The following is a 14,418-nucleotide window of genomic DNA, read 5'->3' as shown; positions in this document are numbered from 1 at the left end:
AGAATTAATGACTGTACAAAATCCACATAATCTTATGTGCACATCAAAGCAGCAACTCCTCATTCTTTGGATAATTTTGCAAATTCTTTTGCATGTTCATGCATCTAGTGTTTAGTCCTCCCCTATAGAGCATCTCACTGTGCAAGACAGCAAGTGTGTTTAACTCGTTATCATTATGTGTCAACCATACATCATCAGGTTCATTGGTATTTTTGGAATGTTTGCGGATTTACTTCAGTCAAACATTGCTTGTTTACATCTGATGTGGATGTTCCAGGCCAGAATGAGGGAAAATCCAGTAACTGTTTGACATGTCAAACATGTCAACATGTCAAGGTCACATCTTCTCCATTGGGCTTTAAACATTACACAACCTTACCTTTCACACATAAAATTACCATTACAGAGATCTCATTTTAAAGGGGGGGTTTCCTAAGAAATTGCATAGGTACAGTATATTATGGTCAATAAAACAATGAAACTGGATAACATTTCTTGGTTCTCAAAGAATTTATGTAGCATGCAAGATTGACCTATTCTTTATAAAGAGGTTTCGTTTGTTGCTTTTCCAATGATTTTCTGCAACATCACTTGGAGCTTTGTTGTCAAACTGAAATGGTTGTTAGTGTCATGAATAGCTTTCGCCTAATTAGAAAATAAAGATGTAGCCTAATAATATGGTGACAATATACCACAAATGAAACATACATAAAAAGGCAAATTTAGATAGATTTATACATAATTTTGAATTGATAATATGACAAACATTAAATTTGAGCATTTTTTGTATGGCTTAACACATTTCATTTTTAATAATACTGCGTATATGGATTGATCATATTTTAAGTACAACTATTTGTGTTTTACATTTTATTATATGAGGGGAAAATCAACTATTTTCTCTGTGAGAGGAACTTCAAGATGCAAAACCCAATTTTTGTGCTTTTCTTTCTCATGATTCAGGCTGGTGGTTTTTCTCAGGAGACTACTGCTCTGTGCGGGCTTCATTAGACGTGTTCCATGCCGTTCGCCTGCTGTGAGACATGCAAAGAATGTATTTCACTTCTACCCGTCTTTATATTGCTCCAGAGGTTTGTGGCATTCCAGTGTGGTGAGCAGAATATCTATGAGAGGCTGCTTTTAAACGGAAAATGCTAAACAATGTTGGTTTTATCGGAGTTTCAGAGTTCATTGAAAACTGAACATTTACTCTTCATGATAAAAAACATGACTGCAAGGAGTATTTGGAGTGTAGACAAGGAGACATGTCTTTCAGATCTCATCTGAACGCCCTTAGGTGACCCAAAGTTGATGGCCTCCATGTCTTTTTGTCAACCTGTTTACTCTCAACTGCCACCTGGTGGTCATACACAGTATGAAACCACTGTAACATCTCAACTAATAATAGCCTTACAGGTGTGACACCTTTGCAGCAGCATAGTGCTGCATTAACGTTCAGTAATACCGGAATGTCCAAGTAAAGCATAGTTCCTGTAGGTGCTGAATGTGTATTTGGATTCGGACACGTGTGTAACTGAATTGACAAGTGGCAAGTTAAGTACATTAAACACAGCACACACTAAGCTGAATCACATTGAAGTCGCAAGTCAGACATTTTTCTCTTCAAAGCAAACATTGCATTCTGCATATTTCACAATTGATTTGTTTTGATAACAATCATGGGACTTTAGAAGGACAAAGCAAGCACTGCACATATTGAACAACCATGGGACATCACAGCAAAATCACATTTGCTTTAACATTATTGGAATGTAGTCATTTATTTTCCTCGTTCACAAATCCAACATGAATTGATTAAACATTTTTGCCATTTTTGAATAAAAGTCTGGGATAATCTAGCACCTGTTACAGTGAGGTGCCCAGTATACTCAATCTGTCATGAAGGCACCTTACCTGAATAAGACATTCTGTTCCTTGGTACACAGATGGGCTGGAAAACCTTTGGCAGAAAACTGCTCTCATTAAAAATGTGTAGCTTGTTTTCATTTAGATCACTATCTGATGGACCAAGGAGGCTAAATAATCATACTATGTCCTGCATCTACATCCAATGTCATTGTATTTAAAATAATAATAATAATAAAAAAATAGAACCCCTTTTCTTGTTACATTAAATACATGTGGTCTATCTGGGCATTCTAGTAAAAGAGTAGGCTAGGCCGAGTCCTGGCTACATAATTGGTTAGGCCTTTCCTGCCTGTCATGTCTGATGGCATAGCATTCTGTATGAGTCTGTCACTTTATTTACTAAAGTGGGCATGGAGGCAACTCATTGTATAAGCATTTCTTATGACTAAAGATCCCTAAGTAGCCTAGACTACATGTGTGAAGATAGGCTATGCATTGCAAACCCGTTAGTCTGAACACAAACATACCGTGCACATAACCTGACATTTGTAACCAGACCAACAATCCAGACAAGTAGGCTGAAAGCAAGACCCGCAGTTTGCTAGCAGACATCCAACATGGTCTAGCTATTCAAGAGTTGATTGGTCAGGCACAACGCGGAAGTCAAGGGCGCTGGGGATTCCCCGAGGGAAGTTCCCAACGCATTGTAAAACATGTAGAATGTACATTTGAGTGAAATATATCATTTCCTCTCGTACCTCGTGAAAAACAGCTAAGGCTGGAGCCGTCTCAAAATATCTCACAAATGTAGGTCTCTCGGAACTTTTCGGCTGAAGGTAAGTTTACAACCAGTTTTAGTTGCCTATTCAGCTCTTGAATCATTTCGTGCGTTGGGTAAGGGGGTCTTAGTTCTTCCAAGATTGACCGTAGTTCGTATCACGTAACTCACTTCCTATAGAAAATGGAATCATAACTGTTTTAGAAGTTGAACTTTAGACAATTAGGCTAAATCTCTCGTTTATAGGCAACAGCCAATTTCTGCACAACAAACCCATGCATTCAACACAGACTCCTACGGCAACACAACTGTGAGTCGCCTGTGCCTTTAACTCAATTTGTTCAGCGATGATCTGGCATAACGATAGAGGAGTTGGGAAATATCCGCTTCTGAAAGAGGTGTAAAGTAGCCTAATTAGGCTATAAAATAATTTCTTAGCCAGAACAGACATAAATCGCTTCAGGGACACCATTCAATGTCAATAGGTTAGGCTAGATCACGATCAGGAGAGTATTTCGAATATAGCATGTTACGCGTTTTAGTAGCCTATAATCTGGCTCACAGCTCAACAGTAAAATTGTTGGCAATATGCAACATTAAGACCTATGCACCAGCACCAGTTTGACATATTTCCTCACGACTCTATTTTAAAAAGGGGGAAATGTAGTATGTTAGCTGATTTCGGAGAGGGTGAACACTGAACAGCTTTAGGCCCTATTTATAATAATTTGGTAAAGCCTGTCTGTTGAAAAGTCACTTAAAAAACAATGTAGGGCCTGTTCTTTCACCCTAGGCTATCCATTATTGTAGTCGTAATAATATGTTTCAATGTGAATAAGATATTAAATATTTGTTTAATAAACTGCAGGAGAGAGATCTCACACCAATGTAGCCTATTGACAACCCAGTGTTCATATTTAAAGATGGCATATGCTATGATCACAGTTTTGTAGGCTACTAAACACTGTGCTTGTCAGTATGGGAAACATATATTTTTCAAATGTAGTCTATAGGAAAAATGGTAAAACAAAGTTCACCTTCACTTATAGTGGTTCATGGGGGGAAATTCTCATATGCTAACAGACTGAGATAAAGTAAAAAATAATTTATTACGACTAAATGATTTTTGCATTTGTGTGTGTGTGTGCAGGGCTCATGAGCGATCTGTCAGTGATGGTTCTGAGGGCCAAGGTATGGATAAAAATATTGCTGACCAGCTCAACAAAGCCTTTGAAGCCTACCGCACAGCCTCCATCGAGCGAGACAATGCCAAGAGGGAACTGAAGCAAAAGGTAGTCCAAAGAACATCCTAATATCGCCATGACATGTAGAACATACCTGCAAAGCTGTGCTATTACCAGGAAATATAACAGAACTCTCACTTTTGCAGACTGACTATTATGAAAGATACACACTGAAGCTTGAACAGCAGATAGAGGACCAAAATCAAAAGATTTCTAAACTTCAAGATCAATTAATTTCAGCAACAAATCATGCTTCAGGTTGGTGAGGCATTCAAAACAAATGGGAACCTTGACTATCCACAATATATATATTATATTTTGTGTTATGCAAAGCATGCAAACAATGATCTCACAGTTGTTTTGTGAACAATAATTAAAATGTGAAAAACAGGCCAAAAAGGTCTAACACTTGTGTAGCAGCAGTAGTTTCCTCTGAAATAAATGAATAAATAATTGTCATGATGGTTACGGACATTTATAAATGTGCTATGTAATGTCTATGTCCTCTCTGCCTTTAGGTGAGATAAAGTGTTACGAGACTGGCCACCGAAAACAGGAAGCTGAACCCTTGTCACCTGGTGAACATCGGCTCAACAAATCATCCTCGCGCTCCTATAGGACAAACCACTTCCTGGTATGGTGACCGGTGCTGGTTTGGGTGGGAAAATGATCCTATTTGCCTCACATCAGCCTCAGTGGGGCACACGTGCAGAGTGCATGTGATGGTACAGTGGGAAAACTGGACACTGTGCTGCCTGGTGTATTGTGTGTAAAAATAGTGTAAAAATGAGTGTCGTTTTTGTCAAAAAGGTGTTGCAGAATGCACTCATTTAGAATATTCTGCATATTTGTTTGCCAAATGCAAGCTGCACGTCATGTCCCATGTGTTTGTATGTCTTTTATACTTTCAAGGGCAAACAAGCATATTGTACATACATTTAAAACCTTGAGTGGAGAGGCATAGTATCTTGGCATCTTTAGTTCATCATTATGTTGGGTTCAGGCATGTTTTTATTTTTAACAACCGAACGTGCACGTTGCATCTAGAATAACATGTATGTGGAGTAGATTTCCCAGACCCTAAATAACTAAAGGCCATAAATAAGTAGCCCCTCATCCAGAAGCGCTATAAAGTGAGCTGTAAAAGTACTCTGTCTATTAGTGGTTGTTGAGAATGGACTGTACAATTATTTTCCCCATTTTGTGTCGCCCTGAACCTGGCATGTGAGTGCCGACCTCCGTTGGGTTGCATACAGCTCCGTGTTGATAATTGTTTCAACGGTGTCAGTTTTTGTGCCAGGCTCTCATGACAGCACACCTCCTGGCTGGCCCTGCTCAGCCACTCTGCTCTGCTGACCGATGTGTGAAAATGCCACTGGTGGATTGTCTTTGCACTTTATTTTAGCCTTTGGATTCAAAGCATCAGCATAAAGTCTCAGTAACGGTTCCTGATTCAGATAAGTTATTCTCCAGAAACTGGTGCAGTTTAACAGTATTCAACTTCTTATTAGTCTGTAGAAAGAAAACATCTGCTCACCAACAGATGGCACTAGAGTTGTATTTCCACAAATGCTCACCCTTCATGTGGAGCTGAGAGGACACTGGAGATGTGCCGTTCGATATAGTGTTGGCTTTTAGTTCAGTTTTTACATTGAGTTAGTTAGCCCCTATCTTCAGTTAGTTAGCATCTAAAATAATCTCAGTTGTTACCATGATAATTAAAAAAAAAAATGTGTTGCAGATTTCAAGATAATATTCTAGAGATGTATTTTGCAGTATTCCTGAGTTGTGTGTATAATAAATACATATAAGTTTGCTATTGTTTTGTCATTGTGTAGGAGAATGAAATCAGGGACTGTCCGGGGATGCATCTTCACACTGTTGCTGGAGTGAGCGGTAGTGAAACGTAAGTCAGAGATAGAAAACATCTGCCTCACAAACGTCAAATATGACACTGTTTAAACTCAAGTCCTTTTTTTTTTGCAGTAACATCCTTGAAGCCTTTCAGGAAATTCAGGGGAAATTCCAGCTGATAAGGACGCTCACCAAAAAACAGAAAGATCACCTGAAAAGAATACACAGAGGGAATGATTCTGCAAATGGTAAAATTTTAGGACGGTGTGCAAGGGGATTTTTTCAATGTCATTTTTACCGAGAGGAAGAACTGGTTCGCTCTAATTTTATTAGATAAAAATGACTTAGATTTACTCTGGTGTTGTCATAACACAGTTTGAGTAATTGTGTATTTTAGTTAGGCTTGTTCCTGTAGTTAATTATTGTGGCCTCAGCTCTTTGCCCGACTGAATTGACCCCTGACCGGAGCAGAAACAGACATCATTGTCTACTCTATGGTGTTCAATTATCACCTACATTAATGGTTGTTTTTGTAAGGATATAGTTCAGTGGATACCTGTACTTAATTACATGTAAAATTATTTTGGGAACTGCAGAAGTCTATGACATGCTGTTGTTGACTTTGTTATCTGTTACTAGACTGTAAAGTGGATAATTATGGCAGTAATGACAGTGTTAAATACTGTAACAGTAGTAATGGAGATATTAATGTTGATAAAGACAAGAAGAAATGTAGCATGTATATGATATCGCTGCTGTCTGGTGGACTCCTTGTACCTCCAATTTTTTTTTAATTTGTTTTATTTAATGACGCAATGTTGGATTATTTTAAAAATTCAAGGTTTTTTTTTAACTTTCATGAAAATGAATGGATTTGGAGATGATAATAATATGTATGTATGTTGAGGTAATTAGTCTTCTTGTAATGTGATAATTAGTATTGCAGTAGGCTACTATTATCTAAAGCAATCATCGCTCAGATATTATTGATATTTTTAGTTATAAATAGTGATTTGTCGTTGATAATGGCAGCAGGCTTAGTGATACCAGCAGCAGTAGTAGTTAGTGGTGGTGGTACGGATGCTAGTGCTGATTCAGGTGGAGTGCAGGATTAGTTTTGGAATTTAAACTGTGTTATGGTAGGCTATAGATGTTTAGATGTTTAGTCGATCTGAAACTGACTGTGATTGGCCGTGGTTGCAAGGTCATAGACAGTGTTGTGGAACAATGGGTCATTGTGGTAGGTGCTTGTTTTTCTCAGCAAGTTTAAGTTTTCCATAGATTTTTTATGTGTATGTAAATATAGGTTGATGCTCTTTAAATTCCTAACAGCCATGGGATTATTGGCCATTGATCTGTTACAATTTATCTTGCACAAAGAGTTTACAATTGCTTCTATGTACAATGACCACGCTATGCAAGTGTTATTTGCAGTAGGCCTACCTGTAATGATATGCTGCAATCAGCTTGGTTAATGCAAGAAAGGTTATAGGGCTGGTGTAAATATATAGCTGGTTGTGTTGAGATTGTTAGATTTGCATGCTGATGTGTTGGATCACATATTTAACTTTGGCTATAATAGTAGGCTGTTGCACCTCCTTTGCAAAGGTTTTCAATAGAATCATCTCATTTCAATTCATCCTGTGGTATTGGAAACTGTTGAATTTTGATGGATTGATTTTACATTGTAGCACCATAATGTTTGTGAGTTTACACCCCTGAACTACTGTTATAGCTATAACATGCTGGCTTTGTCAAATAACTAGCTGCCTGTGGGTTTGGGTCTTGAGGTTTCTCTCACAGATGTCTTCTCTTCTCTTCTTCTAATTACAGAGCCACAGTTCTCCATGCCCATCCAGTGCACAGACGTGAACGCCGAGCGGGCCGAGGCCTCCTTCTCCTCCTCCTCCTCCTCTTCCTCCTCGGCTGTGGCACGAGCCAGCATGGACGAACCGGTGTCCGCTAGCTCATTAGCCGCCGCCGGCCCATTAGCCGCTGGCCCGTTAGCCAGTAGCTCGCTGGCCTCACGTGGGGCCAGCCCTGAGGACGGCGACTCTGTGGACTCACTGACCAAGCTAAGTGTTAAGTTCCCACCGCGGACGGACAGCGAGTACGACTTCCTCAACAGCACACCGGAGAAGCCCGTGGAGCTGCCCACCGCCACTGGGCACCGGACTGGCATGCTGACGGGTGGGCTCCCCACTATTGAGGAGCCCTCAAAGGAGCCTTTTTCCTACCCATCTACTCAGCCTCCCCCGTCCTCCATACCCTCAGTTACTTCCTCGGTGTCGCTAGAGAGCGTACGTGGACCTCAGCAGGTGAGAGAACTTATCCCATGAAGAGTACTCATACCAAATGAAATTGTTATGCAGGAATGAGTTGCACAGGATTATGTAAGCAGTAAGCACACTCATGCAACCAAAACATGTTGAAAGTCGTTTGATAAGACTCACTGTCAACATTTGGTGTGGCCACCCACGCAAGAATAAATGACTTGAGGAGTTCTTCTCAATTAGCCAGGTGTAGGGTGATCGGAGGTGATAGGTCTTAAAATTTGATATACCATATTGTCAGTGATGACTGTGATCAACATGGGTAGCTGAGGACATTTATTAAATGTTGTTGGACCAAGGATTTGAAGATAGACACTTTGAGATGTGAGTGTGCCTCATGTGGAGACAACATGCCTATAACGTAGGCTACCAAAAGGTCATATCCCTTTGCTTTTTTGTTGTTGTATGTGTAGGCCTACAACTACTTTGCACATTCATCTTCACAAAGGGTTTAGGATTACTGAAATGCACAAGACACTACCACCCTATTGTAGTTTTAACTTGCTCTAAAAGTTTTTAAATATTGGCACAACTATATCGAGATTGTCTATTTTGGAGTTTAAGTAACACTTACATATGAAGTAGATACTTTCACATTAGATGAGTATCCTCAAAGAGAGGAATATACTGTCATACTATTGTGCAGCACTGCAAAAGGAAATGCAGATATAGCAGGTGTTGTGAACATCTCCATCTCATTAGTATGCACATGGATTGTTTCTGTATGACAGTTAGGATGTCTGCATTACCTACCTACACTGACACCTATGTTATGTTCATGTATCACCAGTATCAGTGATAAAGACTTTGTAATTAGACAGCCAGGTAATACCAATTTAGACTTGTCTGATGTAAATGACTAATGCACGATGATGGTGACCGCTGATCGTAATGATAGGTTTAGTTCATGCGTCGTGCACTTTTTGAACTTCCGTACACTTTCAGTAAACTAGCAGTTTCATTTTTACCATTTGCTACTTACAGTAATTTCCTGTGTATTAGCCACATTGTATATAAGCCAGAGGACAGTGTTTTATGCAAGATAAAAGAAACAAAACTATATTAATAACAAATTAACTGCACCTGTGTGTTAACCTCATATTTTGTGGGCTAGATTACAGTAATAAAACATCAAGACTTGTGGATTGGAGGATTAGTTAGATATGGATATAGTATGTCATTAATAGTTGGACTACTTTGCCACACAACATTTTGCTTTTTGTGCCATGAAGGTCAGGCCAAGTTAATTGTCTTTTGAAACCAGCAAATTGTGTATGCCCATAACTTGAATTAACAATATCAATATTGCGATTGCAGTATTCCTACCAGTATTTCATCCCCTAATGTATAAAGTGCAGTCACACAGTAGAGTGCTTTTGCACTGTATCACAGTGAGTGTTGTGTTGCAAAATAAATCCCATCAGTGAGCAAATGTAGCAACGAGACGATGAGGCAGCAGCAGGTCAGTGGAACACGCTAACGTTTCTCTAACAGGGCCTTGTCTCCAGGCCTCCGGTGTCTCTGTGGTGATGGACAGAGAGCCCGAGGGAAATCCTGGAGGCCAGAGGGACTTCTCTCCCTTTGACTCACAGAGTACCTGCCTCACCACTGTGGGTGAAGTACACGTTTCCAGGGGATCGCAAATATCTTTAACGTTCTTTAACGTTAGAGTTCTTTAACGTCAGACCTTTATTTAGGTATTTACAGGAATAATCAATTGGATAAAATTGTATTATTAGCTTTTTGGCTGAAGGCACAATAATTTGACATTTTAATCTACAATGACCACAGTTGACATTAGATTTCAACCTTATTTCTTACAAAATAATAATAAAGAGTGAATGTGATGGTATACCTCCACGCAGCCATGATATTGTGTTTATATGTATATGGTCACAGTCAGTGACCTTGAACTTTGACCTTTGACTTCCAAACTCAAGAGTGTAGAGTCCAAGTAAACATTAATACTAGCATGTGCCTTAAAGGGATATTCCGCCATTTTTGGAAATACGCTCATTTCCCACCTCCCCTCGAGCAAAACAATCGATATTTACCTTGTTCCCGTTTATCCAGCCATTCTGTGAGTCTGGCGATGCAACTTTTAGCTTCAGCCTAGCATAGATCATTGAATCGGATTAGACCATTAGCTTCTCGCCTGCTAGCTTCATGTTTAAAAGTGACTGAGATTTCTGGTAATTTTCCCATTTAAAACGTGTCTCCTCTCAAGTTGGAAAGTGCAATAATACCAACTGAAAATGAAACCTGGCGTTTTTCTAGGCTGATTTGACATGGAACTACACTCTCATCTGGCGTAATAATCAAGGCAACTTGCAAACTACTGGCACTACTACTGCTTGTTGTCTATGGGGACTATTTTCAGATGCTGCGTACGATATCACTGTGCCTATGGTACGTTTGCAAGTTGCCTTGATTATTACGCCAGATGAGAGTAGTTCCATGTCAAATCAGCCTAGAAAAACGCCAGGTTTCATTTTCAGTTGGTCTTATTGCACTTTCTAACTTGAGAGGAGACACGTTTTAAATGGGAAAATTACCAGAAATCTCAGTCACTTTTAAACATGAAGCTAGCAGGCGAGAAGCTAATGGTCTAATCCGATTCAATGATCTATGCTAGGCTGAAGCTAAAAGTTGTATCGCCAGACTCACAGAATGGCTGGATGAACGGGAACAAGGTAAATATCGATTGTTTTGCTCGAGGGGAGGTGGAAAATGAGCGTATTTCCAAAAATGGCGGAATATCCCTTTAAGGCATTGTTGAGATAGTATTCCAAGAATGGGACTTTCATGGTCACAGCGGCCTTGTACTCTGACCTTTGACCTCCAAAATCTAACCAGTTGGTCTTTTAGTCCAAGGGAGCGTTAATACCAAATTTGAAGAGAGTGACTCAAGGCATTCTCGAGACATTGCATTCACGAGAATGTAAGGTACATGGTCACAGTGACCTCCAGAAATCAAATCAACATCTTACAGTCCAAGTAAACATGCATACTAAGTCTGAAGCATGTGCCTTTATCTCAAGGCATTCTTGAAATAAAGTGTCCTTAAGAATGGGACTCTCATGGTCAAAGTGACCTTGAACCTTGACCTCCAATTCATTTCAGTTCATCAGTCCAATTGACAAATCCCAAGCCTCGCCTTCCCTTTTGACTGCTGTTAGGTTTGTCAGGTTTGATAGGGCAACAAGCTTAACAGAAGCATGACAAATGCATGTGATTACGTTTCACCAAGTGCCATGTGTGTTCTTGGGTGTTATAGGTAGCCCACTAACAATGTTGTAAGTTGCATAGGCCTACCCCCTTTTTGAGTCACTGACTAATATCATGACTTCAAAAAGTTAGCAGTAATACAGACTTAATTAATGAGATGGACCTATTTGTGTGGATTTGTGCTATTTTCCATTTGGGATTCATTTGGTGTTCGGCACGTTATGGTTAACAGTTGAAGAGGGAATGGCACTGACATTGCATGTGAAAAGTAACATTTTTGTTTGTTGCAGTAGCTTTGTTATTGCGGTATTTATAACGTTAGTTGGAGCCTAAACTGACTTTGTGTGCGCTGTGATCCGTGTGCAAAACTCGTATCCGTGATTGTAATATATTGATCAATTTCATTCTCTTAGACATCCCCTGATGATGGATGACTGTTTGTAGAGTTGCATATAAGCCTGCCCTAAGACACACACTGGTTGTTGAATACTACAGGCAGAGAGGGAGATCAATGGCTAAAGCACTCTGCATATTGGCGTCGACATGAATGCAGAGCACTCTGCTTCTGATATTCAGTTACATTAGATTCCATTGTTTTCAAAACAACTCCGTACACCAGCGTCGCACAAAGTGTGTTAAACCATTCCAGGTGTCTATAAGGCATAGATATATATATATATATCTATGTCTATAAGGTAGAAGTCACATTATTTGTACAGAGGACGCTGACAAGCAAACTAGCTTACATTGCTCCTGCACATCCAGTATAGCTAGTTCTCATGTATTCTAACTAACATTAGATGCACCAGCTTGTGTTGACGAGATACATCTCTGTATTGTATACAATACAGAGATGTACAGTATCTAGTCAACACTTCACACTTAGATATGAAGTAAATTATTCACAAGTAATGATGTCCATCTGAATGTATATATATATATTCAGATGGACATCATTACTTGTGAATAATTTACTTCATATCTAATTAATGTTTGAATTTACACATAGCTGAGGCTACTAATAGGCTAATTTATCAACATTTATCAGGCTAGTCTAATAGATTAATTCCCTTTATATCGTTCAAACTTGATTTTCAGTTTTGGGAATGAAAAAAACCCAACAATGTTCAAAATGTAATTCTATTTTCAAGAGTGAGCCTTGCACACACAACATAACAGGAAAGGGAGAAGTTGATCGAGGCACTTACAGTTTCCAGGCTTGCTTTATTGTGATATAAAAAAATGGGGCGAGGCTTGGGAACAGTTAGTTCTAAATGTGAAACATGCACCTCGAGGGGTTCTTCAGTTATCATGTTCACGAGATCGGGACAATTAGATGGACAAGCCAAAAAACCTAATGCTTTTGGCCACGGCTAATACCACCACAGCGGCCTACAAAACCCAGCATCCTCTTTCAGGCGAAACCTGATTTTGATCACACAGGAGTGGGGGTTTTACATCACTAATGCCAGATCCTGTCTTACTTAATGTTGGCAAAACCCCCATTAAACCCCCAAAACAAAAATCCCCTGCCAGAACAAAAACATATTTGAATGACTATATCCTGCTCTTCTATTACTATATCCTGCTCTTTGATCTATACCTGTCCTGAGATGAACAGCTCCCTTTGTGTATTTAGCCGCTATGGGTGAAGATCACATTGCAGCAAACGCTTGATGCTTAAACCTTTGTAAATTCAGAGCATATGAGAATGAAAAAAGCTAAGACATATGCCTGTATGTGTGTGTTTGTGTATTTGTATGTGTTTTGTGTCTACTGTATCTGTATTTCTGTGTGTGTGTGTCTGTTACATGTGTATCTCTGTGTGTCTGTGTGTCTGTGTGTGCGTGTATGTGTATCTCTATGTCGGTGTGGGTGTTTTGCGTGTATCTGTATACCTGTGTGTGTGTGTATTTTGCATGTATCTGTATACCTGTGTGTGTGTGTGTGTGTGTATTTTGCATGTATCTGTATACCTGAGTGTGTGTGTGTGTATCTGCAGGCACTCTGGAGCCCTGAGCTGTGTGATGCGGCGGCCGTAGCTGCACCCCCAGCCTGCGCGGAGCCGCACCAGCAGGAGAACTGTGCTTTCTGCCACGCCAGCGTACCCCAAGAACGCATGTACAGCCACCTCAATTCACACTTTAAGGACAGCGCCTGCAATTGACACTAGACTCTCACACCCCCCCCACCCCCATACCCCCCTATCCTCACCTCCAACACACACACACACACACACACACGTACGCATGGACACACACACACACACACACTCAAATCTCACCCACCTCACGAGCCCCCAGGCGGTGAGAGCCCCCTCCTCGCCCCCTCCAGGACATATGCATGCTTCATCCCAGGCTTTGTTGCCTGCCGCAGCGCAGACACATGCGGCCCAAGCCCCTGGAGCCAGAGTACGCATTCGCTTTCCGCTCGCAAAGTGGGAGACCGGGAAGGATCTCTCGTGTTATTTAATTTCGTTACTGTGGACAGGTACAATTTACAGTCCGAGACTTTGTGATATGTTTGAAACTTTTTTTTTTTTTGTGTAAAGCTGTAGGCCTGTTTTGAGAATATGTAATAAACCAAGCTTTGATTGTGATTTATCAATCAATTATCTTCATTTGGTTTTGTAGTGGTGTAGTGTTCTGTAGATTTAGGATGCTAAACTCTCCCCACGTTTCTCCTATGATTTTTTTTAGAATGTTTTTTTCCCACCATCTTTTTTGCCACTTTCCAGAAGACGCTATAGTGTTGTGCATATTCCTCACTTGAGCACTGCATGTATTACACATGTGAAGATTTTAACACTGTATTAAGGTTAATATACTTAGGGGACCAGAAGCTTGGCATACTTAGTTCCTCATTTTAATTGTTGAAATTTAATGTTCTGCACATTGGAATCTATTTATGTCAATGACTGACAGATGATCCTGAATGAACAACACAAATGCGAACAACCCACAAACATTTTTGCTGGATGTCAGTAACACAGATGATGCCAACGTTTCAAAAATCGTAAAGACTCATTTGTGAGTTAAATCCTGGTCAGAGAAGTTTACATGAATACTTACTGAAGCAATAATGCCTAATTGGCTAAATGAAATAACTGGCT

The 14,418-nt window shown here is 39.9% G+C and overlaps 1 protein-coding gene across 2 annotated transcripts; it reads left to right on the top strand.

The window, feature by feature from the left end:
- The first annotated feature begins 2,548 nt into the window (after positions 1 to 2,548).
- On the top strand, positions 2,549 to 13,905 carry tank (TRAF family member-associated NFKB activator). Of its 2 annotated transcripts, none has more exons than XM_062534003.1 (8): positions 2,549 to 2,705; positions 3,798 to 3,939; positions 4,038 to 4,149; positions 4,410 to 4,525; positions 5,730 to 5,797; positions 5,878 to 5,993; positions 7,579 to 8,063; positions 13,309 to 13,905. In XM_062534003.1, the coding sequence occupies exons 2-8, from the start codon at positions 3,841 to 3,843 to the stop codon at positions 13,471 to 13,473; spliced, it is 1,161 nt and encodes a 386-aa protein (XP_062389987.1). In that variant the 5' UTR covers positions 2,549 to 2,705; positions 3,798 to 3,840; the 3' UTR covers positions 13,474 to 13,905. The 2 variants fall into 2 exon arrangements, with proteins under 2 accessions (XP_062389987.1, XP_062389986.1); XM_062534002.1 differs by lacking the exon at positions 2,549 to 2,705 and adding an exon at positions 2,824 to 2,957.
- Positions 13,906 to 14,418: the final 513 nt, after the last annotated feature.

Source organism: Sardina pilchardus, chromosome 4, assembly GCF_963854185.1.
Source record: "Sardina pilchardus chromosome 4, fSarPil1.1, whole genome shotgun sequence".
NCBI lineage: Eukaryota > Metazoa > Chordata > Actinopteri > Clupeiformes > Clupeidae > Sardina > Sardina pilchardus.
The sequence above is the reverse complement of the archived record's forward strand: the minus strand, read 5'-3'. Positions and strand labels throughout refer to the sequence as shown.